At 41.2% G+C, this 24,399-nt stretch overlaps 1 protein-coding gene across 1 annotated transcript in view; it reads left to right on the top strand.

The window, feature by feature from the left end:
* NWD2 (NACHT and WD repeat domain containing 2) overlaps window positions 1-23,587 on the top strand; it is a 188,670-nt gene extending 165,083 nt beyond the window's left edge. The window contains exons 4-7 of the mRNA XM_012644481.1: window positions 5,476-5,679; window positions 8,475-8,619; window positions 12,886-13,475; window positions 17,404-23,587. Of these exons, the coding sequence (XP_012499935.1) occupies window positions 5,476-5,679; window positions 8,475-8,619; window positions 12,886-13,475; window positions 17,404-21,336 (4,872 nt within the window). The 3' untranslated portion in view covers window positions 21,337-23,587. The remainder of the gene's footprint in view (window positions 1-5,475; window positions 5,680-8,474; window positions 8,620-12,885; window positions 13,476-17,403) is intronic.
* Window positions 23,588-24,399: the final 812 nt, after the last annotated feature.

Genomic DNA, 24,399 nt, shown 5'->3' with positions numbered 1-24,399 from the left:
CCTTCCAGCTCTCCCGTGAGTGACGGCACATAAACAGCAGCCCGGGGAGCACTGCCCACCTCCCAACAATGCATGGCATGCATAACCCCAAAGACTCTGTCCCCGCCTGTCTTTCCTAACATCTCACGGCGGAGTAAAGGCAAGGACGTACTGAGCTCACCATCATCCTCTAGAATACTTCAATTCCTCCGTTGTGTTTGCTACAGTAAAAGCTGCACACACCATCAGGCTCAGACCCCAAAGATTCTCAACAGCAAGCCCAGGCAGAGCTAACTGCACATGAAGAGCAGAGGGGGATAAATCAATATTTACCAAATGGAAAAGAAAAATCAATTGAGGGGAAAGGAAAATGGTATCTCCAAGCCTTTGAAAGAAGTGACTTAGATGTCATCTATATCAGCATATAAAGAAGCAAAGCGAGGTAGAAAATGTAGAGTGTCTTTTTATATTTAAGTTCCTAGCTATAAAGAGCTCAATAGTTCAGGAAGTATTTCTTTTTTTAAAATTGTGGTGGAATTCACATAAACTGAAAATAAACTATTTTAAAGCCAATGATTCAGTGGCATTTAATGAAATGTTGTACAATCACTTTTATCCAGTTCCGAAATATTAGGAAGTATTTGTTATTCTAGAATTATGCGTGCAGAAACGACAGTTATAAAAGTATTAGAAAATTTTCCTAGACATTTTAGCCCTTTGTACTTAACTCCCCAGATTGTATTTGAGCAATCAATTGTAATGTTACCCCCACCTAAATGATATTACATATCCTCGGTGATTAAGAATGAGCCAATTTTGGCCGGGCGCGGTGGCTCACGCCTGTAATCCTAGCTCTCTGGGAGGCCGAGGCGGGCAGATTGTTTGAGCTCAGGAATTCGAAACCAGCCTGAGCAAGAGCGAGACCCCGTCTCTACTAAAAATAGAAAGAAATGAATCGGACAACTAAAAATATGTAGAAAAAACTAGCCGGGCATGGTGGCGCATGCCTGTAGTCCCAGCTACTCGGGAGGCTGAGGCAGGAGGATCGCTTGAGCCCAGGAGTTTGAGGTTGCTGTGAGCTAGGTTGACACCACGGCACTCTAGCCCGGGCAACACAGTGAGATTCTTGTCTCAAAAAAAAAAAAGAATGAGCCAATTTAAATACGTTTATACATTCAATAAAGTGGGTGGGAGCAGTAGACAGGCACAATCCCATGTGTTCATATCTGTATTGACAAGAGTGTTTATACAATTAAATAAAAAGTAGAAAATTATTTCAGTCATATGCATCCATTCTGTCCAGGATCACAGGCAGATTGATCAATGGTGATCTAATAATAAATCAAACTGGTCGAACTAATAAAAATGAACTTCAGTGCAAAATTGAATGTAGTCCCTCAGCTCCCCACCAAATTAACAAAAAGCAAGCTTCTTGAGTATTAGGGATGGAAAAGGATGTGGAAAATCTGTTTGGCCTGCAGTAGAAGGAGTGAATATTCTTTTGCCAGTGAACACAGAAGGATGCCTTTTTGCTCATAGCTTCTGTGGCTGCCCTAAGCTCATTCATGGATACTGCCATGGCTGCAGAGCTAAGGAAGAGTCTGATTAGGAACAACAGTGGACTCCATCCTGCCACCTGGAGTCTCCCTGCTGGCCTCTGGGCTTGGACCCACCTCTCTGCCCCTCCTGTGAGCTGTCGATCAGATGAAGTGGACTTTGCAACTGAGTTGCACTGACTCTGTCTAAATTGACTCCTTCCAACCCTGGTAAATATTTGTATATTACCTTACTAGTAAAATATGTGGGTTTTACAAACAATTTGTATGTCACCTTAGAACTATAACCACAAAGAACCCCAAAAAGTCTTCCTGAAAAATGTGGTGGCGAAATTCTCTTTTGCCGTTTTTCAAGTAGCGAGATAAGACTACGGATAGAATCCTTTCTTGGCCTCCTGAAGAATAACTGATTCATGATTTATGAGCATTCCACCTAAAGGAAGAATCAATAAAGAAAAGGAAAAGACTAGGGGAGAACAATCCAATAAGTAACTTTAAGCCTATAGCACGTTATTACTTTTCTGAAGTTATATATTACCACTTTATATATAGTAGGCACTCAATATATATTTGTTGTTTGAATTGAATGAGGATTTTTTTTCTTTTTTAGTAATCTTTAAGGAACATTTTGCCTTACTATACAGATCAAGCAATTATAGTATTTGGTGCCAGGTGCTCAACTCAGAGAAATTGTTATTTTTAAATAGCCTTCGGCTTTTGTGATAATCTGCTGTGGTCCTGGCCCTGCCTCTTCAATGCTTGCGAACCATTACTCATGAGACCTTGAGGCCACACATACCTTGTCCACAGCAGTGGTTCTCAAATTCTATATTCATTTGGAACCTCATTTGAAAATGTAGATTCCTGGGATTCTTCACCTATAGTGTTCTTTAGCTCTGAGAAGGGACCTGGGAACCCACATTTTAACAAGCACCCCGGGTGATTGAGGTGCAGGTGGTCTGTGGAGCACATTTTAGAAACTGATCTGTAGATTTGACCTTGTCCTGTCTCTGGGACCAGCCTTATTTAGAGCAGAGAGAGGAAGAACCAGCAGTTAGTATATTACTAGGTCCTGTCCTGGGACAAGATTTTGGTTCACTAGTCACTATTTTGTCCTCTTCCCTGCTTTATCCCCAAAACCCAGCTGGATTGTGGTAGCTGGGTCCATGGTATTCCAAGATTTCATTGGCTGCTAGATGGAGAGATTTCAGTTACTAAATCCCATATTTAATATCCTACCTATCCACCTGGTCCTCCACCCATGACCGAATGCCACCTGTACGCCTACTGCTTACACATCCTCTTGTTCCCTGTTTTGCCCGTGTGGGTTTGCTGGATGGCTCATCCGGCGCTAAAACTCCACTCCTTATGACATACAGCCCTGACTGAGGGTGCTGACAGTTCTTACCCAGAGTTAGCCAAGAGAAATAGGATAATCACCATGTTGGTTGCCCCCCAAAAAAGATCATCTCCCTCTGTATCTGTGGTAAAATGAGAGGCCATGCCTGCACAAAAGATTTTAGAAAAGGAACTGTTAGAAATTGAGAAACAACCTGAAATACATTATTTTTGTTACATACAGCCTGTTCTCAAGAGTGGCCCAAAACCTATGCAGATTATAATAAAAGTGTTTTTAATTGACCTTCAGGCTAATACCTTGAGTTGGAATTAAAGCACCCTTATCGCTAAGGAACCTCTCTAAACCCCTCATAAACCACACTGAACTAATGGATGCCAATAAGGTGGAGTTCCTCATTCAAACTACTTCCAAAGGGCAAAGAGCCAAAGAGGATGGACAGGTTGTGTGAGACGGTGCGTGTGCTGAGAGAGAGGGGATCCTGTGCAGCCAGAGATGTGTTTATAGAGCACCTGCTTAAAAGAACCCAGCTGGAATGAGTTCTGCTGAGCAGCTGGTGCCTTCCCAGATTGTTGCTCTAACTGCTCAGACCCGAACTGTTATATTTAAATACAAGAAGCAGCTTCAGACAAGAGTAGAACAGACTTGAATGATTTCTTTCTCTCTCTTGGTTCATTCTTTATTCAACACATGTGTTTTTAATACTTTCTATGTGCTAGGAATAAACAGCCCTAGCCTCTGCCCCAAGGAACTTCCCATCCTATTGTAGAGTTTAGGTCGTGACTTTGTGCTGGGACTCCTGTTCTCTCACCTGCCCGCGTCACAGGAAAAGAACGCTTGTGAGCGCTGCAGTGCCAGGCAGTAGAGGCGGTGAGAAGGCCCCTAGAGAAGCCAAGCCAACGGTCCTCATTGCAGTGGATAAACAATGCTCGACGTTTGTGCTAAGGGGCTAATCAACAGGAGGAAGAATGAAGTTGCCCACAGATTAAACAGAAAGCTTCCTATGGATTCTGTACAGCAGGCAAAATTGCCTTGGACGCTATAGATCTGTGTAAGACCTCCTTTCTGTTCCCTCCCTGTTTCTGCAAGATGTTGAAGATTAACTGAAATACCAGGTACTATATAAGCTAATAGTTCTATCAGCTTAAACCAGAAGTTCAGCCACCTGCAGGGCTTGCTAAAACACAGATTGCTCAGCTACATAATGAGACTTTCTTTTTTTGTAGGTCTGGGATGGGGCCGGAGAGTTTGCTTATCCAACAAGATCCCAGGACCACACTCTGAGAACCACTGGCTTAAGCAAACATTTCCAGCAACCTTGGAAGTGTTGCTCCACAGAGGAGTATAGGCAGCATCACTAGGTTTAAAATTTTTAAATACCTGCTGTTTTTCTCACTACAAGATAATGCATACGTCCTGCAAAAAAATGCTTTTAGTAGAAAAGCAATAAATTCATAAAACGACTTCAGTAAATCTAAAATCACCCCCTCAGAGATAGCCATCAATAACCTTTCCGTGTATTCTTATAAAATCTCTATTATGTGTTTATGTATGTTTGTGTACGCATGTATGCATGATATTGTCTCTATGCAGTATTCTCTCTTTATATATACATATAAAACATTGGAATCATACATACTGTTTTGTAACTTACCCCTTTCACGTAGTATTTCTAAGTCGATACAGTTCTATAATACAATCTGGTACATCCTTTGAATGGATATTTAGGTTATTATAGAATTCTTTCCGGTTCAAAAAAATAGGTTCAGCATAAATATTCTGGTCTTTATGTACATCCTTAAGTCTTTATGTACATCCTTAATTTTTATTTTTAAAATTCTCAGAAGAAAAAATGTCAAGTCAAAAGTTATATAGATTTATAAGGCTTTTAATATATATTGGCTAAATACCTTTCAGGGAAATACTGGATCATGTTACATGCCCGTCAGCACTATATGGCTATTTTCTTACAGCTTCACATAGCACTGAATACATGTTTGTTTGTTGTCGTTCTGCAGGAGGCTTTTTTGCCAATTTAATAGGGAGAAAATGCTATCTTATGTTAATATTTTGAATTTTTTTCGTTTACCAATGGGGTTACTAGTCGCATCACGTTCAGTGACGTACTTCTTCCCTGTGCAGCTGTGTGGATATGGAGCTTGGGATTACGCTATCGACTCTTGACAGAGCAATTCTGTTGTTTGAGACTTAACGTGTTTGACATTTCGTCAGGTCCAGCATGTCATTTTTCTTTGACACAAACGAATCTCTGAGTAGAAAAGTTTCTGTTGTTCTACGTAAATTTGAGAAAGTAAATTTGCCACAAAAATTCTGTATTTTAAATTTGTCTAATGTGATATGCAATCTCGTTTCTCAGCATGTAAATAATTTATTATAATTATAATATAATTGATCTAATTTTACTTAAGAAATCAAGTATCTACTGTGATTAAAAGAGAAAACTGACAGAGCAATGTATCTTGTTATCAGTTTATCAATATTTATTGACTGACCACGTAAGGTGATTACTAAAATGAACTTTCTTGGTGATACACTAAACTGAACTTTCTTGTGGAAACACAGGGACTATTAGGTGAAAAATATGGGAACATCCGAATCCCCGGAGAAGTTGAAGCCTCAGAGTTTGAGATGATTTTGGATGCTGCCGTAGAGGCAAAGCTGGAGACCAGGCTACTGGAAGAGTGGTACTGTCGCGACGAGAACTCGGTGCCAGCAGCTTATTACCTCAGGCCCAGATCGGAAATGCTGAGAAGCAACAAGAACACGGTGAGTTACTTTTCTCTCCAAAGTACGTATCTGTCCGTTACTTTAACTGTCTATGTCATCTGAGGGTGGCTTTCTCCACAGAAAAGGCAGAGTGGACAGAAAGTTACTCTGCCCTAGGCTCTAAATTCCCTTTTAACAGCTAAATCCACACTGGTTCTCAGGGAAACGCAAATCAAAACCACAGTGAGATATCATCTCACACCTGTTAGGACGGCTGTCAAAAAGTCAGAAGATTACAAATACTGCTGAGGGTGTGGAGGGAAGGGAACCCTGGCACACCGTTGCTGGGACTGTAGATTGGTACAGCCACTGCAGAAAACAGTATAACACTTCCTCAAAAAAATAAAAAATAGAGCTATCACGAGATCCAGCAAGCCCACTCCTGGGTATATATCCAAAGACAATGAAATCACGATCTTGAAGAGACACGTGCGCTCCCAGGGACATTGCACCGTTATTCACGGTAACCAAGATGTGGAATCCGCGTGTCCATCAACAGATGCGTGGATAAAGAAAATGCGGCACTTGCACACGCACGCACATACGACACACCATGGAATATTATTCAGCCTTTTTTTAAAAAAAAATAGAAATCCTGCCATTTGCAGCAGCATGGATGAACCTGGAGGACATTATGCTAAGTGAAATAGACCAGACACAGAGAGACGTACTGAATGATCTCGCTTATATGTGGAATCTAAAAAAGTCAAACTAGTGGTAACAGAGAGTACAGGGGTGGTTGGTTACCAGGGTCCGGAATGTGGAGGAAATGGAAAGATGTTGGTCAAAGTGTCCAGACTTCCTGTTATAAATGAGTAAGTTCTGGAGACCTAATGTACAGCATGGTGGCTATACTTAATAGTAACGTATTGTGTACTCAAAATTTGCTGAGAGAGAAGATATCAAGTGTTCTCTCCACAAAAAAAAAATGGCAACTATGCGAGGTGATGGATATGTTAGTTTGATCATGGTAATCGTTTCACAATATATACATATATCAAAACATCACATTGTGTGCCTTGAAAAATTTAATGCAAAAAACTAAATCCAAAGCTAAGAAACTTTCCAAATGTTGACTCACCTCTCCTTTTAGCATCTCTGACTTTCCCTCTGGTGTAGTTTTCCTTCTTCCTGAAGTATATCTTTTGGAAGTTCCATTAGTGAAGGTTTACTAGTGATATCAACTAATTACATTTTGATTATTAATATTAATGTTTAATAATATTAAATAATTGGTATTTGATTAAATAATGGGATTTAATTAAATAAATTAATGATCAATTTGTATTAATTGAGTAAATAAAATTCCATTAATGAAGCTCTCAGTATTTACCTGAAAATATTCTTGTTTTCTCCACTTTTCTATAATGTGTCTATTTAGTTACTCTGATTGATATATGTCATGTTTCCTAATTCCATGAATTCCTATATTCTATCAGTTCTGAAAAATTGTCAGCCATCATTTCATCAAATAATACCTCTCCTCTATTCCTTCCGTCCTTTTCTTTTTGCTCTTTAGTTACATGCGCGTTAGATCATCTTAGTCCGTCCTCCATGTCTCTTAACTCTCTTTCACATTACCCATTTGTTTCTCTCTCCATGCTGCTTTCCAGAAGATTACTTCAGCTCATTTTTCTAGCTCGTTGATTTTTTTCTTCAGCTGTGTTAGCTCTGTCCATACATTAAGTTTTCAGGTTCAGCAGTTATATTTTTTATTTTGTGAACGGTGTTGGGGGTGGGGGATTGGGGGGTGGTCCTTTTTAAAATCTGCCTAGCTATTTTTTGTAGTCTCTTTTGTAGATTGTTGATTTCATATTTTTCCTTTAACATTTCAAACAGTTCATTTAAATTCTTGTATGTTATGTAGAATCATGGAGTGAGGTTGGTTCATGCCTGGGCATGATAGAAACATCATCCTTGTCTCCTCTATGGCTTGGTTCCCAAGTGGATCCACTATGTGTCCCTTAAAACTGAATGGAAGAGGCAGAGGGAAAGGGTGGGCCTAGTCATTACATAGAATATTGAAAGAGATCGTAAAGAAGGCATAGATACCCATCCCTCCTCCAAAGAGAACGTCCTTGATTCGGGCAGCTCCAAAACGAGGACAGCCATGGGTTAGCCACAGTTCATTTCGGGACCTGTGTGTTTGTCATTCTGATATCCAAGATAAAGCATTTTCTCCGTGCGATAAAAAATCATGTCAGAATCCTTGATTCTATTCACCCCCCTCACATGCATTGTTCAAAGTAATTATCTTTGAATAATGCTTCTCTGGATGGGAATATTATGGTAAATCCAAACCATTCCCTAGTTAAACATGCTACGAGTGCATGAAGATAGCAACACACATGATAGCTCAGGAAACCATGTTTACACAGCGGTTTGGGGGGCACTTGCTCATGTGTTACTATTTAATTGGCTTTCATTGTTACTTCATTTATTTCTGTGTTCCTCTAGGGAAATTCAAATTATTCTTAAAAGCCCATGTGATATTTCTGCATAAACTGTTGCTGAATAAATGAATGTCTGGACAATATCATCATCAAGATTATATAAATGTTACTTCCTTGATAGGCAGCCCTCCCATTCTGTTCCTAGTGGATCATCAAAACCAGTGAAGCAGAAACAAATAAACACGATTAAATGTAATGTGTGAGCACCTGCCCTTTAACTTTCTCTCCCCTTTGGAGGATATTGAAGAGATTATTTCTTTTGTTCTTAAATATTGCTTTTGTTTAAATTTTCCTAAATATGAATGATTTTAAGACTAATGTCTTACTTTTACATTTCCATAGATACAGCCTTCTGCCAATACTGAAAACGAGAAGACATGGCAAGAGATATCAGATGAGATCAAGAAGATATTTAAGGCTGCTGTAAAACTATTACATGAAAAGGGTAAAATGAAATACAGCCAAGCTAAGAGATACCTGTTCTCAGGTACTTATAATACATCCTCAGTAAACTAAGGAATAGATAAATAATAGATGCACCCCCTGCTGCTTCCCTTTTGTGGTTCCGCAAATTTAATCACATTTACTGCCTGGTGAAATTTAATTTTTCTAAATGTTTCCATGTCCTGGAGAGGCAAGTATTCTTTTGTTTTAACTCATACAAACGCCTTTACTTAACTTGAGGGCTTCTCCAGAAAATGTGATTTTAAAAGAAGTCAGAGTGGCTGGATGTAATAGACCAGATTGTGCCATTGTTTCTCAGGTGAGCTGTTCATTCGTTCACTCACTCATCCAGCCAACATTTATTCATCTATTGGCCTACTCTGTGCCGGCCACTGGAGGGACAAAAATGAATAATAAAGCAAAGTCGCTATTCTCCTGGAACTTATTTTTTAATGGGGGGTGGGGGTAACTGAATGATAGGCAAGTAATCAAATAAATGAACAAGATCATTTCAGAAATGATAAGTCATATGAATAAAACATAGTGATAGGATAATAGTGACTGATGAAGGATGTGGGGATGCAGACATAGATGGGGTAGGCAACAAGGACGTGACTTCCGACCTGAATGACAGAAGGAATCAGAGCCGGCAGTGCCATATGTATCTGAGGTGGAGAATTCCAGGCGGAGGGATCAGCAGGTTCAAGATCCCCGAGACAGGAACATGCTTAGCAAATTCCAGGAGCAGGAAGAAAGGAAAGGTGGTTTTACTTTTTTTTTTTTAACTTTACTTTTACTGGGAAGGAGAGATGAGATCAGAAGGTGAGCTCAGGCCACAGCAAGAACCTCACGTTTTATTCCGGGTGAGATGGGAAGCCCTCGGAGGGTGGGCAGCGAGGGATTGGGAGGCTCTAATTTAACATTAAAATAAAAATCTCCCCAGCTACTGAACAGAGACTCACTTGACCTTTCTCTGCCATGGAAAGGAAGCTTTATTATAAGTTGCACAGGAAACCACAGATCTGAACACACTGCTGTGTGAAAGTAAGACGATATGTAGCGTTTATTTTTGAAAGTTGATAGTAAAGAATGATTGAGGAAAAAGCAATGGTAGTTGTGTCTCAGATCAGCTTTTTGAATGGCATGGCAAAGCACTTTTGAAAACTCGAAAGGTGCTCGATAACTATTCTCACTGGATACATGTATGTCAAGCGCAGAGAAGTTATAAATCATTCTGACGAAGTCCGGAAGGAAGCTATCAAAAAAATAGGTCTTATTTTAAGCCTCCCCAAAAATAGTAATACTGTCATCAATAAGTACTGTCTTTAAAGCATGTAAATTAACATGTATCCTTGTTCCTCTGGGACCTTTAGATCCATTTTGGGGGCTCTGGCTCTTCACACTTTATCAAAGACAAAACAACCTCATTCCTTAAAAAGTGCTATCTTAGAAAAAATGCCCAGAGCAAAGTTCTCCTATTCTTTATGTAAAAAACACTAGTTTTGGGAACGCATCCTCTTATTCACAATCATATAGCTCAAGTATTCAAGTATTTCACTGGTAAACACTTGCCCTAACTTTCTCCATACTAAAGAACTCCGTCCATATGGGTAGCCATGTGAACAGTAGTAATTTCACATGAACTGCTGCAAGTGGACTATTTTCTGCTTGGGGTTACATCTCCTATAGATGTACATGCTCATGACAATTTATTTTACATTTCAAACTCATTTTAAGATCATGTCTGAACAATCAAAATTGCTGGATAAGTGTCAGCTCTTTCAAGTGGATACAGCAAATTAATATTTTTAGAAATCTGGAAAGTAAGAATACAAGATAGAACCTGTAAAGGTGTATTATTTGTATTTCAATGAAATTTTTCACACTTATGGTTTCACCTTTTTTTAAAACAACAGGAAAAGAATAGAAATAAATTAGACCCAAAAAATGGTGGCCTTCTGTGAACATCAGACTTGGTCATCTTGAGGATAGCAGGGAGATTAATGTCTTACAGATGGTAGCTGCCAGGTCTGGGAATCTGTTGCTAATGTCACCATTGTTGGGTGCTGTGACTGGTTAAATTTCAGGATATTGAGGAACAAGAAAAGACAGAAAACAATATAGTATTCTAGTAAGGAGAGGGGAAAGTTTATAATATTTATAGGCAAATATCAGAAATTATGATTAAAAGTTCACCAAAATCATCACAGTGCACTTTGCCTCAAAAAATAACTCTATGGAGTTGACTTTGTACGACATCACTCATTTATTCAGGCGTATTTTACATCTATACCAGGCATTCTGTGTCCAGCCTTTTTCCCCCTGAACCAAACTTAGATGGGCTCTGCAACTTGATTTATCTGTATCTCTTTTCTTTATCAACATTCCCGATGGACGCACTCTTTTCCATAGATGTAGTAACAATGTCAGTTTATGTAACAGTTGAGTTGTTTTGTGGGAGTGAGATGTGGTGGCACATATCCTTAATTATCACGCATTATATGTAGATGCTGCAGCTTGACCACTTTCTCTTCATGATACTCTGAGAATCCAGAATGCACCCAAGCATTTCGCACAGATGGCTAGAAAAGAGCTGGGCCCAAGGACATCATCTGCAGTAGCTCATGATGTTCTGATTTCTTGCATCTTCTTTGTCTGTATTGTAACAAGTTCTTGTGTGTTTAACTCCTTTAACTGGCTTCCTTAACCAACTTGCCTGATTAAAACCCTTTGTAAAATGTACCGATATGTGTGACACAGCTTACTGAACGCTGGCAGCTATAAACATATCTTCTTCACTTGAGTCAAAAATTTCAATCAATGGCTATCATTCCTGAAAAAAAATATCATCACAAGAGTTCTACTGAAAGATACTATTTTTTGGTAAAATTCTCACCTTCCTCAATAGTTACATTATAGAGTATACATATGTGTGTTCTAGGTTTGGCTTGATGTTGGAGTTATGGCCAGCATATAAATTTGCTCATTTTATGGCCAGACCAGCCCTGTGTATTCAGAGCCTCCCCCATAGAAATTCACAGTCCGAGATCAAGGCACCTGTAGATTTGGTAGATTTGGTAGATTTGGTGTCTAGTGAGGGCCGGCTTCCTGTTCACAGATGGCTGTTTCTTGCTGTGTCTCACGTGGCAGAAGGGGCAAGGAGCTCTCCGGTCTCTTTTGTAAGGGTATGTCCAGTCACGAGGCTCCACCCTCATGACCCAATCACCTCCCAACCATCCCACCTCCTAATACCATCACATTGGTGATTAGGTTTCAACACAGGAATTTGGGGGGGACCAAACATTCAGTCTACAGCACTCCATAATGGCTTTTTCTCTCAGTGCTGTCTCTTCTCTCACCATTGTATCCTAAGCAACTATCAGCATGCCTGGCACATAGTGAGTGCTCAATGAATACCCAAGTGGATGAAGGAAAGGAAGGAGGGAGGGAGAGACGGAGGGAGGGACGGTGGGAGGATAGGCAGCCGATTTTAAAAGATTGCTTGCCTTAAAATTTATTTCCTTTTGTTTACTTATTTCATTTATTTTTAATTTTTTCCTTGCATAACGATATTTTTATTTCTACTGATCCCGTTTTAAATGTTCTTATAGGGACTCACATGATGCATAACCTATGCAAGCATATGTGCATGCGAGCATATGTATTACAAGTCATAATATGGTTTATTTTAGAAGAAATAAAGTTATATACTAAGTCATTTTTCTGTGCCTGTTGTGATGGATATACTGGAATTTAACAGTGGCACGGGTCATCCAGATGGATCAGTAATCCGAACATGATTATATTTTGCCTTAAAATGTGCCTTTGTACTTACATTTGAACATAGCTGTCTGGGGCTCAATACATCTCAAACAAAATGATGAAACCACATTTTCAAGGACAGTCTGAGAAGGAACAAATAAACCAACTACATCATTCAGCCACCTGCTTTCTTTCCCAGACCACATTGGTCCCTGCTGTCAGAATCCCTGAAATCTAAGAGGAAAGCTAAGCAGTGACCTAGAAGTATCCACTATAAATATGGTGTGCTCTCTTTGTTATACTCATGTCCAACCTCTCCCTTGGATTGGGGAGAAAATTAAATAATTTTACTTAAAACCCATGATTCTGGATTCCAGGCTGCTTAGGAAAAGACAAGAAATTAAAGAGTTAGGAAATTATTCTAAAGACTACTTTGCTGCAAACCATAAGCAAAATAATGAACCACTAGCAACTAGGAGCTGAGTGTTGAGAATGTACATTGCTCCTTTGTGCCAAGCAATAAACTCCTAATCTTGTTTTCTTTCAGCTATAGAGGATGAGTTTGACTTTGCTCTAGGAAAGCAAACGCCAGCATTCCTAAAGAAGTGTGTTTGCTACATTAGGAAAATTGCTAACATTGAGCGCTTCGTGAAAATTCCAGAGATGGGGAAATACATGGATATAACTGGAACAGAACCAAGGATTACTCGGGACCCCGAAGCCCAAGAGAAGCTGATAAAACTCAGGGATGAATTTATTCCTACTATCGTTGCATCATCTAATCTGAGAGTGTACACATCTGTTACTCATTGTGACATGAAACTAGGCTATTCCCAAGAAATAGAAAATCACTACATCGAAGGACTTGGTAAACAATTTTATGAGGATATGATTGATATAATTCAGGCAACGGTGCAACAGAATTTTGACACTGAAACTGATACACTCTATGATGAAATCCTTCAACATTCGTCATTATGTAAAACACATGCCTCCTTCTACGAGTACAAATGTGAATCTCTAAACATAGTGCATAGCTACATTCTTCCAAGCAAAACTGGGCACATCAACCCTCTTATTATATATGGCGGACCATGCACTGGGAAGACGCTTCTGCTAGCAGAAGTAGCAAAGAAGGTAAAAGCCTATTCTTTCCCATGTATATTTGTAAAAATTTTTCCTTTGGCAAAATGCTAAATTGATCGAATCATTTCCATTTTCTTCATTTACTACCTGAATTATAATTAGTCTTTGGGAATGGTTACTTCACTGCTTCTTTTCTGTGGATACAATGGTTAGATTGAGAGAACAGGACTCCTGGGATGCTACTACAAAGCAACTTCATTTTTCCTCTCACCGTTGCAGTTCGTGTTGTGGGACAACCCCCGTGCCATTTGCATGAATCCTGGGGCACATCCCAACAACTCTTCTCATCCCTCTCAGACAGACACAAGCCCTCCGGTCACTTCCGGTCACCAAATCAGTCTCAGTTCAGTAATTAGTATGTCCGACCTAAGGTAATAAACAAAACTTCAGTCTACCTTTTTCTCCCCCACCCGAGACCTGCCATAGGAAGGCGCCTACAGTGGAAGCGGGACACGGCCATCTTCTTCCTTTTTCCCTGTAGCACCTCCTTCCCTCCTTTCCTAACCCGGCCACACTGATGACCCCTATGGTGGTGTGGGTTAGGCGATATTAGGAAAGGGCAGGTGGCCACAGAAATCTTACATGACTAGACTGTCCTGAACTGGGCTCTCAACTTTCTGTTCTGAGCAAGCACTTATGGCTCCTCCCATCTCTTCTGAGGCCTTTTCATGGTTTCCTGGAGGTCCTTTCCCCTGCACCCCCTGCCCTCTCCTCCCTGAGCATCTGTCATCTGTAGTTCCCCGGACACGGGAAGGCATCTTCCTTGCTGGTTACTTCCTGGGCTCCTAGACATCCAGAAATACACTTCCAGTATCTTTCTTTCTGCTAAGACACTCTCCACAGCCCAGCACACTCCTTAAGACCTGGGAAAAACAAAGCAAACAGAAACACTTGTCAGCTCACTCTGGCCTGTGGCCCACCTCTGGTACATGGGAAACGCTCCGGTATCATTTTTCCGTGAGAAACTCTAGACCTCCAGGCCCGTCCCGGTACAGCAGCCCAGCCTCACTCCTCCATTGGAGCAGCCAGCCAGCCTCAGTCACTCAACCTGCGCATTTCCCAGATGTCATCAGACATCAGATGCCTGTGTACCCCACGCTGCACAGGGCACTCTGTAAGTGGTCCACCGAAGCTCCTTCCCCTCCGCTAGAAATGAAGGCATCTCTCTGGCCTCCCCTTTGGGGATGAGGTAATGAGAGGTACGACTCCCAGCACCTGAATCTCAGCCTCTCTAATCTCCTTTCGCAGGCTAGAGGTGGGTGGGTAGTCTTCTAATGGTAGAAGAACTGGTTTTCAGCACCTCCCTTTCAGGTCCTACCTTGTGGTCTAGAACCTCTCTTTGGAATGTGGTTGTCTGTTGTCTTGCTTGGTTCCTTAGCCGAAACCAGATGAAACTAGTTCCACTTTTTAACCTCCTGTTTCCTTGGTGTCAAAGAATGATGGGTTATTCCAGTGTTAATTCAGAATCTTCATTTCTAGCTTAGGGGGACGAGCTTCAGTGGACCACTTACGGAGCACCTCGTACAGCGTGGGGGACATACGCATCTGGTTTCCAATGCCATCTGGGAAATGTGCAGGTTGAGTGTCCTTCCCCAGGTTACTGTCTTAAGAACAGAGCTGTCTTTAACTCCATGAATATTCTTATAATCCATCACATGCTACATAATCTTAAATTGGTCATTTTGAGGTCAAGAACAGACAGTTGCATTGTACCATATGTGGGGATTGTGTTCCAAAGTAAGCTCACAGGTGAAAATCAGGTATATCCCACTTACCCTTGAAAAGTTCTTAGAAAGGTTAATCTACCATTTCTTAATATGTCAAGCCCAGCTGGTTTCTATTGTTGTGTTAGAAGATATAGTTCTTTCTTTAATTGAGCACAGATGAAGTAGCAGGTTTGCACTTAGAGTCCACATTGCATCAGAAAAAATTGTGTGTGTATGTGTGTGTGCATGTGTCTTTGAACACAAATTTGTATGTGTATCTTCAAACTTTAGAATTATTCCAAGTAAGGAAGATAGTAACACCATACGGGCCACATGAGAACTGAAATCCAATGAGGAAACATTCTTGTATGCCGTTTCACACCCACTCCAGGGCTTTCTTCCTTGTGGAGGAGGGGAGGGGAAAGGCAGTTGGAGGAAACAAATACTGTCGAATCTGACCAAGTCAAAGGTTCATGGGATGCATCTGCACATTCTCAAGCACAAGAGGTTGTGCTGATACACCTGTACAGATAGGCAGTCCCAGCGAGGCGGAGTGTGGTGATGGTCCAGAGTAGATCAACATCAGAAATGGCTTTCTGAGCTCTCACTCTTCTGGATATTTCGTCCGGTCACCCAAGTCTATCTATTCACAGTCCAGGATTCTGGGCCCCCAAGAAGTCATGCCTATTCCGGGATCCCTTGCCTGCACTTCACTTGCCTCTCTCCTGGGGAATGTCTGACTCACGGTCAACAACAACCTGTCCTCTCCTGTGACCTCACATCCCTTTGTGGATACAGACATCTCATGTTTATCCCCTGTGTTATTCACCATTTCCATGGACGTGAGGTCATGATTACAGGCCTGCTCTCTGCAGACATCACTCATCAGCACGTGGTTAGGAGGAGGGAAGAATGTGCATATAATCATTGTAAGCAACCAATGTGGAAACAAACTGTGTTTTCTGATTTGCCTCCAATGACAAGATTATCTTCCTCGAAATCAGCTTCAAAGATTGGAACTAAAGAACAACAAAATACTTACTTTCCTTAATAGCTGGTTATACAACTGACATCCATAAATCTTTTCTAATCTTATTCATGCCTTAACCTGAACTCTCTCTTGAAGAAGCAAATTTCATAAACTTACTTCCTAATGTGTAAAATAACACTTCCTTTTCTAAGGAGTATCCTTGGGAAATTCCAAGGATTACTGAAAGACTCTCTCCCTAAAAACACTCTTTGTTATGTTTTATACTTTGAGTATATCCCTTCTCATCCTTGCCTTTCCAGACAGAAAAATCCTAAACTTAGTAGCCCCCTTATATATTTTCTCTCTTTAATCCACAATTTAAAAAAAAAAAATGAAAGAACACTTAAAATGAAAGTCAGGTATGTCCTCTCTTCCAACTTCATCTCTTGGTGACCATTGATCTCTGGGCAAGTCATTTACCAGCCTAGGCCTCGGTTTCCTCTTCTGTCACATGATACTGTGACCCTGTCTTTAGAAAGATACTGTGAGCGCAGATGATGACATGTAACGAACCATCTGTTATAAAGCACAGCATTTAACAAAACTCTCTGAACCAGCATTATGTATATTTTTATGACAAAGATAAATAATAATCATAATTACGACCCTCTAACGCCACAAAAATGTCTCTAAATCATAAAAGATTACATTCAGTATACTTTTAGTACTGAATATTTGTATTGCATTCTAATTAATTGGAAATTTGGTCAGCCATATATGGCATTATATGCTCTCAATTAATGAAAATATTCAATATAAAGTGTAAATCACTACTCAACCCATTCATTAAAAAAAATGCTTACTAAGCTCCTACTGTGCCAGGAAATGGGCATTCATTCAGTGATACCAAACTGACCATACTAGATATTTGGATTTACAGTTCATGAAATGTTTTGTATCCTTTAGAATGCAAGCTAAATGATGCCCTATGACTGAATAATACTATTACCACTATTTTACTACCTTCAGTAAGGGTAATCCCGAGGGTCTCACCTATAGACTTGAGTGCCTGAACTTTGTGGCAGTTCTGTCACCTTCTCAGAGATTTTTCCATTTCTTGGTACTAGGTTACTTTCAGCATGGTAGGGGCTACCAGAAGTCTGAGCTCTGGAGAGAGGAAATGTTATTATATATGACCATGTAAATACATCTTACCATTCTAAACTCCTCTTTTATGTTTCAGGCTTATGGCTGGCTACATGAAGACACAGGACCAGAATCTGACCCAGTAGTAGTCGTGAGATTTCTAGGAACAACAGACATGAGTACTGACCTTAGGACTCTCCTTCTAAGTGTTTGTGAACAACTGGCTATTAACTATCGGTGTCTGGTTCAAAGCTACCCTAAGAAGATTCATGACCTCCGTGACTTATTTATAAACCTTTTGAATGAGTCTTCACTGCAGAGACCTCTCGTCATAATATTCGATTCGCTAGAGCAGCTCTCAGAGAATGATGATGCCAGGAAGCTTTGGTGGCTCCCAGCTCACCTTCCCCGCTTTGTACGGATAGTTCTCTCCACACTGCCCAACAAGCATGGGATCCTGCAGAAACTCAGGTGCCTTATCCATGAAGAAGACAATTACATTGAGCTGATTCCCCGGGACAGGAAAATGTGCAGCCAGGTCCTCAAACACCAGCTGCTGCGAGTCAAAAGAAAAGTCACTTCAGGCCAGCAGATTTATGTGAACAATGCGTTCTCCAAGTGCACGCTGCCAATGTTCGTGAACCTGACCTTCCGAGAGGTGAGACATTGGAGATCTCACAAAGATGTCGACGAATCCTCCCTCTGTGTCACTGTTCATGAAAGTATAGAGCAGTTGTTCTGGTCCTTGGAGAAGAAGTGTGGTCAGAAACTGGTCTCCAGGGCTCTTGGTTACATCACCATGGCCAAAATGGGTTTGAGTGAAATGGAACTGGAGGATGTGTTAGCCCTGGACAACAGCGTAATGAATGAGCTCAATGAGAACACCAGGCCCACCAATCCCCTGAGAGTGCCATATTTGTACATCGCCAGGCTCAAGGAGGGGCTCAGTGGATACTTAATAGAAAGACATGTGAAGAACGTCACACTCCTGGTCTGGGCCAACAGACACCTGCAGCTCATAGCCCAGAAGCTGTATCTGCAGGACGACAGTGATCTGCGTGAAATGCATACAATCCTGGCAGATTATTTTCTGGGGGTCTGGTCAGGGGGCAGGAGGAAAGCTTTCTGCCTGGAAGACCCTTACTTGAACGGCTGCCTTGATTTGGAAAGTAGAAGCCTGCTTGAGGAAGAAAAGCACTTCATGGAACAGGCTTCCTTTGACAGGCAGGCCCCAGACCAACCCTGGGTTTTCCAGTGTAATCCGCTGGAGCCCGACATCTTTTTCGTCAACCATCGGAAAATGTGTGAGCTTTTGCACCACCTGACCAGGTGTGGAAAAACCGATGACCTGCTCTATGGCATCATCATGAACTTCAGCTGGCTTTATACCATGATCAAAATTGGCCAGTTCGACAAAGTGCTGTCAGACATTGAGCTGGCTTACAACTACTCACAAGAGAAAGAGCTGAAGTTCCTGGCCAGTACCCTCCGCGGCATCAAAAACAAGGTCGTTGCCTTTCCTGGCTCCCTTTCAGCAGAGCTGCAGCAAAGACTGCTGCCTGTTATAAGTTCCCTGCCCAAACTTAGACACCTTCTTTTAGAATGTGACAAAGATGGGCCAAAATATTGCTCCATTGTGCCGTTGCATTCATCCATGGATGTGACATACAGCCCCGAGCGTCTTCCCTTATCATCCAGTCACCTGCATGTCACAGAGATTCTGCCCACCTGTAACCCCAGTACTGTCCTCACAGCTTTAGAAAACGGTTCCATCAGCACGTGGGATGTGGAAACTCGCCAGCTGCTCAGGCAAATCACCACAGCCCAGTCTGTCATCCTGGGCATGAAACTCACCACTGACGAAAAGTACCTTGTGGTGGCTACAACAAATAACACCTTGCTGATTTATGACAATGTCAATTCTTGTCTCCTGTCTGAAGTGGAAATCAAAGGGACCAAGCATGGAAGCAGCTCAACCTACATAAATGGATTCACACTGTCCGTCCACCATGCCCTTGCATGGCTCGAGGCCAGCAAAGATGTCACTGTCATCGATCTGCTCTACGGATGGCCGCTTTACCAGTTCCACTGCTGGTACGAAGTGACATGTGTCCAGTGCTCTCTGGACGGTGCGTATGCTTTCTGCGGACAGTACCTGAACACTACCACCATATTTCATTTAGGGAGTGGAGAAAAGTTATGTACGGTGGCGTCGGAATTCTCAGGTGGGTTTGTGAAGTTTCTTCTTATCTTGGACACGGCTCAAGAAATGGTTATGGTAGATAGTGAGGGAAGTCTTTCTGTTTGGAACACTGAGGACATTTCCAGCCCCCAGCTGACCGATGACTTCGACTGCCGAAGAGAAGACAGCGAGGTGGTCAGCATTGAACTTTCAGAGGACCAGAGTGCAGTTCTGATCTGTAAAGCTCTCAGCATTGAGCTCTTAGATACTGGCATGTGGAAGGTGGCTGAAAAGTTCAGAGCCAAGCACAATGAACGCTTTGTATCTGCCGTGCTGTCCAAAAATGGAGACTGCATCATCGCGACCATGGAAAATACCTCAGCTGTGTTTTTTTGGAGGCGAGACACAGGACAGTGTATGGCAAGCTTACAGGAAATCTCAGGTTCTATTGTTAAGTTGGTGAAATCCAGTCACCACAACATGCTACTATCTTTATCAACCAGTGGCGTTCTTTCCATCTGGGACATAGATATAATCACAGCCATGTCCAACATAGATAAGACTGGAAAACCCATCCAAAGTCTGGTGTTGCCTGCTAGAGGGGAAATCATTTACTCCCTGGATGGCTCCGATTGTGTTCATAAGTGGAACTTCAGTAGCGGGTTCATCGAAGCTGTATTTAAGCATGAAGGGATAGTTGAACACTGTGTGTTAACATCCGCTGGAGACATAATGGTGACATCAGATGACAAAAGCAGCCAGTATGTCTGGCACACCAGCAGCGGTGAAAACCTCTTTAGAATTAATGGGCAGAGAATATCTCAGCTGCTGATTACACACAATGACCAGTTTGTGGTCTCCCTCTGTGAGGAAAATGCCTCCAGAGTTTGGAGACTCGCCACAGGCCACAGGGTCTGCAACATTCTGACCACTTTGCAGAATGCCTTTATTACCTCTGCGAACACCTTCGTAGTGGGGATGACTAAAAGCAAAGTGTTGGCAGTCAGTCTTTGGACGGGAAGTATCACCAAGAAATTTTGCTGTGAAGACGGGACCACGATTGTGAATTTTAAATTAATCCCCGACTGTCCTGACATCGTCGTGTTTATCACATCGGCCGAGACTGTGAACCTCTGGAGTCTGACAGATGAAGTGATCTGTCGACGGGTGCAACTTCCAAACAACTTCCTGAAAAACCTGGAGGATTTTGAAATTTCTCCCAATGGAAAGCTAGGCATTATATCGAGGGGAGATGAAAATATCAACGTGCTGGATTTACACAGTGGTAAATTACGGGTGGTCCACGCCTCTGGGATCATCTGGCGGCAGAGGTTGTCTCGAGATGGTCGCTACCTGGTATACATTTGTTTCCGAAATGGGGAGGAGGAGGATGAAAATGGTGCAATATCCAGTTTAATTGTAATGAGACTGGCAGATGGCAAAAATATCGGTGCTTGTTCCCTTTACAAAACACCAACTTTTCTTGCACTCTCTCAGAGGCACCTGAACATCATTGTGGGCTTTGATGATGGGAGTATAGGGATATACACAGTAGTAGACCGCGTAGATGCTGCACTGAAAATTAAAATCGCCACTTCAAATAGCAGACAAATTTTCAACAATGCAACCCAGACATCCAGGCCAAAGTGTAACAGTTATTGTTTCAAAGCGTCTGTGGATTGTTTATGGAGAGAGTCCACTGAGGTTTTCGCAAGAGACAGCCCCATCACAGTGAGCGACTCCACTGAGTCCAATGAAGCAACACCCTCCAAGAAATACAACTCTTGCTATGACCGAGTGTGCTCGGCCCTAGAATCCAGGGGCCACAGCTATGCCCCTGATAACTGACAAACTATTTGTCCTGCTCAGTAGAAATACGTGATACACCTGCAGAAGAAGAAAAATATATGTCCCAAATGAAAAACTATTCATTTCTTAAAAGATAGGAAAGATGCTGGAATTCCAGTGTTTTATTAAGATGCTCATGAAACATACAGAACTGTGAGATTGATTTTAGGTGCATTTTTTTTTTTTTGTCAAAGTGTATCCAGGAATGAAGGAATGACAGAATTTTTATAAGTAGTATTTAAATGGCTACTTCACCTAGAAGAGAGAGGATAAAAGTTCTTAAATTAGCATTGTGGTAAGAAGCAGCATAATTCATCCCATTTGATTCAGATGAGAGAGGCTAGAGTTATATACAGACCATGGGGACTGGAATTAGTCACACAAAATCTGTCAAAATCATGAAGACGACAAGCTGTTTGACTTCAAGTGATTGCGTGATGAGTAAACATAGCCTTAATCTCGCTTTCCATTTTATAGTCCTGACAACTGCGTGACCCAGTCTGCAGATGGAAGGTCTACAGGTGCAAAACAATGTAACAAAAATGCCCAGATGTATTCCCAGTTTCCCAAGAGACAGGACATGCAACGTGAGACCAGGAACTAGACTGGGACAAGAACTCAACTACCACTATCACAGGGCTACTGAACATGGCGAGTCAGTCTTTATTAAAATACAGTTGCAGCAATTGCATGCAAGGGTTTCTGTACAACAGAATATATGGTTTTTAAACTATTCATTTCCTGGGCTGCAAAAGAACACATTTAATAAGAAGCCACAATCTTTTCACATCTTTTTGAAATGCATATTTGTGCTGGGTATAAAGAGTTACAGGAAGGGCATTACAAATTTGGTCAAAACACCTGCTCATTTCTATCATTGTACCAACAAAAGTCTGTACTACTCAGTTGTATGGAAGCATAAATTATTTTCTAAATCCCTGCAGTCAATCTTAATAGAAAGCAAGCTTTCTCATCATGCTATCTCTGAGATACTGATGACATTTGCCTTACTCTTGTTCCTTCTCTTTCCTGTGTACAACGCAGATAGATGACCAAATACTCTGGGACAAACTGAACATGCCTGTCTTTGTGCTAAAATATTCCATAAATCTTAAGGGTGTCCAAAGGTTCTTTACTGTCCCTGTTTGTAAGCCCTTTCTTACTTCTACACACTGTATGTATGCTTCTTTATCTGTTACTCCCTGATCGAGGACTCCTCTGAGCCTTTTATAGTCTTACTCGTTTCATAGCAGAAGCTGTGAAATGGTATTAAATATTTTTTAAAAACTACTTCACCTATTTAAAAGAAAACATTACATCTCAAAAGGTGAAAGTGATTGTTCTTCCTTCCCTATCTTCCACATGGCATGTCCTCGGACGACTTTTCAGAGGGTGTCGGTGGCGACGGTTCGGTTTTCTTTGAACGTGGCAGGATTAACTTTTGCAGTCAGAGTGATGGACGAGGAGCTGACTTGCATTCAGCCCAGCTCTGCCATGAACTCGTTGCGTGTCCCTAGACAGATCTTTAACCTCACCAGTGTGTTGTTTTTGTAAATTTCAGAATAAAGGTAGTGATAACTTCTGCTATAGCCCTCCTAGGGAAGTTGGAGAGCAATGTGGCATCTTGATTATCCATGCTAATGGGAAAAATAAAGTGGTCTCACCCATAGAGAATCCCAGTCAGTTGTATTTCACTTTGGAAAGCAGTTTAACATGTAAGCCTTCGAAGATGTGATTCAGTTATAAATACCCCACTCCATGGTGAAAAACTTTTTTCAGTATGGTTCCTCCTGGTTTAGCTACCAGCCAGGGAGGTGGTAGCCCAGAGAAGGTTACCCACGACAGATCACATGGAGTTGATTGTGTGAGTCAGTGCTTTTAAGCTCTTTAGACAACATGTTCTTATTCCTTTCATTATCAGTTGAAACTCCATGCCACACATTTCTAAGAATTAAATGCCTAGATGGATTAAATGTAGTATGTGAATGTTCTGTGTAAAAGCCAATAGAGTACAAGTGACTTGAATGATTTTTCCTAACTTGTTTGCAACTGATAGCTCATATTGAATGTTTTTATGTAAACTTTGTATTGTTGGGAAGAATTACCCAATCAGAGATTTATATTTTCATAAATGTTACATTTAGTTAAATTTTGTTACAGAGTTGTTACACTAGAAAATTATTTCAGTCTTCAAACAATATACAGTCTTGTGTATGTATTGTTTGTATGAATAAAAGATAAGCCACTTAGATTTGTGTGCTGTTGGTTTTTCTCTCCTATCTTTAGCAGATATAGTCAGACATCTTCAATAATAATAATAATCGTTCATGCTCAGTGAGTGCTTATAGTGCGCCAGGCACTGTTCTTGGAGCTTTGCATGTACTAAGCCATGTAACACTCACAGCAGCTTTAGGAAGTAGAGACTGTTAGTACTCCAGATCTATACAGGAGGAAACCTAGAAACAGAGGTCCAGGGAGAATAGCTGAACAAGACTTCAGTGCATGCTCAATGTGTTTTTTGTTAACTTTCTCAAAGCACATCAAAATATAGCTAGCATTTAGTATCTAGTAGGCATTTAGAGATAGATAATGACCTGTGAGTTATTTTCTGACTTATTGATGGGAGACCAGGCGAGGCTCTGAAGGTCACTGGAGGTTGATGCAAACTCCCAGGTTTCTCAGGTATAGAGAAATAGTTGACGAATTCATTCAGAAAATATTTACTTGGTCATGGCTTTTGCCAGGAACACAAAGGTAAATAAAATAGTACATGCCTTCTAGGATTTCAATCTTAGCAGGAAAACAGATAAGAAATAAGTTCTCTGTGTATAAGTGCAAGGGCAGTATGCTTCCCTCTGGGGATGGGACGGAGCCGGGAAGGACGATGACCAAGGACTAGTCCCATTCATAAACTCCCTCCAGGTGAGACAGCAGGACCAAGGGGAACCTGCTCATACGCCCTTTTGTTCATCTCTTTCCTCTTGGATCCGAGAATCCTCACATAAAACAAAAATCTATATATTTAAAAAAGAACAGAGCACCATTGGCCAACTTAAGTGATGA

Source organism: Propithecus coquereli, unplaced genomic scaffold (assembly GCF_000956105.1).
Source record: "Propithecus coquereli isolate 6110/MARCELLA unplaced genomic scaffold, Pcoq_1.0 Scaffold213, whole genome shotgun sequence".
In the NCBI taxonomy this organism is placed as follows: domain Eukaryota; kingdom Metazoa; phylum Chordata; class Mammalia; order Primates; family Indriidae; genus Propithecus; species Propithecus coquereli.
This window is presented reverse-complemented; position numbering and strand designations above follow the sequence as displayed.